General features: G+C 38.4%; 1 protein-coding gene across 1 annotated transcript; it reads right to left on the reverse strand.

Moving 5' to 3' along the window:
* Positions 1-2156: 2156 nt before the first annotated feature.
* On the reverse strand, positions 2157-4541 carry LOC124645197 (KIF-binding protein-like). The gene has a single exon (XM_047184969.1). The coding sequence runs from the start codon at positions 4370-4372 to the stop codon at positions 2711-2713; it is 1662 nt and encodes a 553-aa protein (XP_047040925.1). The 5' UTR covers positions 4373-4541; the 3' UTR covers positions 2157-2710.
* Between the last annotated feature and the right edge of the window lie 814 nt (positions 4542-5355).

The raw sequence follows: 5355 nt of genomic DNA on the forward strand, positions 1-5355 counted from the left end.
CTAAAATCAGCAAAATATGGATACTATAGTTCGGCCATTCAGAGAATGCGTTCCTGACACGTCGCGATTGAACTGACGACGTAACTACATTCATTGATTATTGATATAATAATGTTGTTTTAATGCTCCTCAATTGTTAAAACGGTAAACAACCAGCAAAAATATTTTTATCGTAACTGCAACGCCATTGCAAAGTTACGTCGTCAGTTCAATCGCGACGTGTCAGGAACGCATTCTCTGAATGGCCGAACTATAACTATTCTTACGCGCTTGGAGCAGCGCTCGCATCATTAAACCGGTTTCGCGTTGCCGCCGTGCCTACTTGCTGTCGGCGGTATGTGCGGTCAGTAGTTGCAGTCGGCAGCAAGAATTCGAAACGTACCTTTATGCAATTAAAAGTCAGGCATTTAAAAACAAGCAAATGAAACACAATTATTTTTATAACTGATAAACAAAAACAAGAGATTCTCAGGTGCCTTTCGATTTAATATAATATTCTGAATACTAATTGAAAACTGACAATAAGAAAAAACCGCAAGTTACGTGACGTTTTATTTGAAAACAAGCAAGTTCCAAGTTTTTGTTTCTATGCAAAATATCGTAATATTTTGACGACAATGTACATTTTACATAAATAGTGGTATAAACCAACGATTCTTGCATAAAGTGCATTTACCTATCCTACAATTTTGAAAGCATGATCCTGTCTAATGTATTTAAAATATGAAACCTATGTTTGTTGTGCATAATATATAAGTATGTCATTATGCATGAAACAGCTGTATGAAGCTATTTGAAAACTATTTTGATCAGGATTTTGAAAAAATCTCGAAAAATACGCTAGCATTCGAATTCTCTGAAAATTCATTAATACGTGTATACGTATCATGTTGTTGACTTTCTACTCTTGAAATTAATAAATGGAGTACATTATTTGTTTGACCATTTTATACGTAAAATCATAGGTAGGTCTATATTATCTGTTTCAGCATTTAGTAATGAAATGTCTTGTATGTATTGTTACTGTCAACACAGCTCATTAGTAAGGCATCAATTCTCAAATGTTGTTCATCAAGTTCGAAATTATGTCTATCGTTTTCCATCTCAAACTTGAAAGTATGAAAAACATGAATTGTGTTGGCGTTTGTGAGAATTACTATTTAAAAATAATTTATTGCAATCGTTTTTAAGGTAACTGCTGAAACGTTAGGCATAATTTATAAATCCGCCGTGACTGCACACTAGTTTTAGGATAAATGTCGCTAGATGGCAGCACACGATTTTTCTGTAATAATTATCCTGTATGTGTGTTGGTTGCGCAATTAATCTAAACTGCTTGATTATGTGTGTTTATTAACATTTCCACTAAGATAGCAGATTTCACTTTCACTATGTAATACTAGGACGACGTTTGTCACAGATCTCAATGTGCCTCTAACGTTTTGGCGGTCATTAAAACAGCTTTTTAATATGAAAATATATCACTTTATTTACAAGCGTAGTTATCAATCGCCATATAAAAAAATATGAACCAATCAATTAGCATAATCACTAAACCATGATTTTATACTGCAAAGTATTTTGTATAGTATATATTATACATGTTACTCATCGCATTTTATACTTTATACGAGTTTTAAGTAGTGTTATAAATGTGGCGCTTGAATAACTACGTTTTCTTGTATCGGCTCATCGCAGGCTCGAACTACTAAATAATGTGATTAAATAGTGGTTTGCACCGAATAACTTTATGTAGGTACACGTACCTATTGTGCCTGTTTACGTCTGTCGTTTGTTTTTGTCATACTATCTATTGTGTAAGAAATATATTATTTAAGTACTTTCACTGTTTTATTTTTTCCTTGGATCACCTATCCTATTATGAACTTATAAAGAAGAAAAAAATCTCAATTTGTTTTCATAAGCAACCTTCTACCAACGAGCTAAAGCCATTGGCTAAAGCTGACTGACAAACTGAGTACCTATGTCTAAAATTTTTGGTACCCTGAGGCTTGATTCTGTTAATTTTAGTAAAGCCACATACGATTGATATCCAACTGAAAATCAATCACGACTCAATTGCGATTGAAGCATAAGCATAAGGCAAAATTTTAAAACAGAGTTTGGGAGAATAATGCGACTGTAGAACAAAAAAAATCATTGATGGAAGATATTTTATTTATTATAAATAATACATATTTAAGTGACTGTTAATTTAGACTCGAATCATTTGCACGCAGTTGGCACCATTTACGCAACCGTATTTTTTGGTCAGTTATTTTTTCCCTTTTTTTTCGATCACAAATGTCCAATCGCTTCTAATCTAATCTCCCCTTTCTTCTTACTACTTTATGTCTCTCGTGTATAGTTATTGTTCATCACATGTGACGCAAATTCTTGATCGCAAAAGCACAGCGATAATGGCCGTCTCTTCAGTAGTGGAAATAATTTAGGGTGTAGTTTGATTACAATATCAAAGCTGCCCTGAATTTTCTGCCCAAAAGGAATCGAACACATGTCAGACATAGACCTCAAATCAGTGGGATAAAACCAACCACGTACAAAACAATTGCATTTTATTATCCGACGATAGAAATAATTTGAAAAAAGTTATTTTGTAAAGGTCGAAATTACACCACCATATAAACACTTCTCGTGACAAATATTTGCAGTAGCATTTATACGGGATTGATGGAAGGATCTTTTCAACTTAGTTCTTGAGGATTCCTGTACTGAAGCTGAGCTGGGAAGGTGTTCTAGCCACCAGCTGTCCACTCAGTCGGAACAACTTGCCGTTGATCGAAGTAGCTGCTTCCATTTTCCTCAAAAACATATTCTTGCTGGACGTGTTCAGAGTTTTCTCCGTCAAGGTCTTATTGGATTCGGAGTCCAGAGAATTGATTATCGAGTCTGCATCCGTGTCCATATTAAAGATATTGGTATGCGACTCCTCGCGCCACAGCTTCTGCAAGTTGAGCGCCATCAACTCCAGCTGAACCTGCGACAGCTCCCTGATCACGTCGATTTGCACAGACATCACGTTGTCACACGTCTTCAGTAAAGAGTTGAGCGTCTCCAGAACGTTGGCTCGTCTCTTCTGGATACTGTACTGGTTATCAATATTTCGCTCGAAGAAGGCCAAGTGCTCGTATAGCTCTGCCAGCTGCAAAGAGCAGGATATGTACTGGGCTGAATGATGCTCGAAGTCGTAGTAGTGCTTCGCGCGCATCAGCCATTTATATGTGAATGCGAAGAGCTTCCGTGCTTCCTCAACACTGCAAACGCTATCTAAAGGTACCTTGCTCTCCATCTCTTTCAAATCCAGAGACGGAAAGGTGAAAAGCTTCTCTGGAGTGCAATCTCCCTTTCCGGACTTTTCTGCACCCATATCTTTCATATTTTCCTCTTCTACTTTCTCCGTGCTCTCCAGCCTATCTTCGAGCAAGTCCACAGTCTTCCATAGGTCTGCTCCCGTCGATGGTTGCGTAAAATATTTATTCAAAATTTTTTTCTTCGACATTTTAAAGAGCGTCAAACCGTATTTGACCCAGTGATGGCTCAACTCCAGGAAATGAATTTCAAAATCAGCCTTCTGCAACACGAATTCTTCAGGCATGAGCTTGCAATTGTCGTGGCAGGTCCTCAACACGTGGTAGGCAGCGCACAGGTGATGGCGAGCATTACCGATTTGGTTCAGATATGTGAAATAGTTGCCCAGTCGCGCCGTCCTCAGAGCCCAGTCTTGCGGTGTGCCTTCCTTCATTTCTAGTTGCCTTCGAAGCGCCGTATGGTTATACAAAGTGTATTTGTGAGGTAGATTCATTTTATTGTACAAGAATGCCTGCATTTGCACATTGTTCGTAATGACTTTGTCAATTTTTTCTGGATTAACACGTTTGATATTGTTCACCGGCTCTGCTGTGAACAAGTCTTCTGCATCAAGGAACTTATCGGGCTGAGACTTGCTGATCTGATCATATAGATCCTCCATACTTTCCAGAATTTCGCGGGCTACAGATATCTGATCGAGTTGGATGAGGTAGTAACATAGGAGATTCTGTATTCTTAACAAGATAAAGAGACACTCGTCCCTCAGTGCAAACTCCTTCAATTTGTCAAATGACACTTGCAGCATGTTCCTCTTCTCGATAAGGGATAAGGGCATCGTTTTGGCGGACAGGAGGGCCAGGTAGCCCTCCATCGCTAGGGACCTTATATACTGATCGTGATTCTCCTTACCTAAGACTACCAACTCATTGGAGAGGGTCTGTATATCCTTCTTTAAGTTTTGCAGGCGCTCTGAAGAGTTTTTACTCTTTATGCTGGATCTTACGCTTTCGAATGTGGTCGTGATCCGATTTAATGTTTCCATCTTGTTTTATTATAACACTTATAATTTTTCATTTATACGAAATGACATCGAACGAGTAAAATTTTTGCATGGATTCTTGGCACTGTCAGATTTGATTGCATTCTGTTTTGTTGCAGAATTTTAGCGAACAAACGCCAACTTTTTCAGCCAGTACGGATAATAATTTAAGCAAAGAGAAAGAGTTTAATATTGACTAATGATATCTTTTTTTGTAAGTATAAAAATACCTGTTGAAACTGAAAACCCTATCAGTCTTCTTTTTGAATATGATAAACAAAAGTTCCCAAAAACAGTGCCAGATGGCACCTAGCCTAGCCGTTCGAGCCGAGACCCGAGAAATTAAATTTAGATTTCTAGAAAAATTGTTCTTAAAACCTCTCGTGAGGGCAGTATTAAGCAACTAAGTATGTATACTTAACTATACTAATGTTATAAAGCTGAAGAGTTTGTTTGTTTGCTTGAACGCGCTAAACTCAGGACCTACTGACCCGATTAGAAAATTTATCTCAGTGTGAAATAACCCATTTATCGAGGCAGGCTATAGGACGTAATAAGATTCATCAGATAGGTAGTTCCCATGGGACGCGAGTGAAACCGGCTAGTACCAATATACAACTGCTCACCATGTACAGCATAACTTACTTACTTAAGTATTCCAATTCTCTGAATTCTCAATCGGTCCACACGGGCGGGGCGGACCTTGGGTGCGAGTGCGGGGCTGCTATGCAGACCATTTCCCACCTCATCGCATGTCCACTGTGCCCTGAAACTTGCTCGTGGCAGGACCTAATGAGCGCATCCGGCCGTGCTCTCGCTGTGGCGGCATATTGGGCTGACAAAGTGTAGTCTCACTATAAGACATGTCATCGGCACGAAAGAAGTAGAAGTATTCCAATCTCCAAACGCTATTGCAGATACCAGGAACAGCTAGTTATTTATTATTCTCCAGGTTATTTTAATTTTGTCGGAGGAGTAAGTTGAAT

This window comes from Helicoverpa zea, chromosome 31, assembly GCF_022581195.2.
Source record: "Helicoverpa zea isolate HzStark_Cry1AcR chromosome 31, ilHelZeax1.1, whole genome shotgun sequence".
Taxonomy (NCBI): Eukaryota; Metazoa; Arthropoda; class Insecta; order Lepidoptera; family Noctuidae; genus Helicoverpa; species Helicoverpa zea.

Bases quoted from the DNA above. Each gene is read 5' to 3' on its own strand.
- LOC124645197 (XM_047184969.1), bottom strand. From the start codon at position 4,372: ATGGAAACATTAAATCGGATCACGACCACATTCGAAAGCGTAAGATCC.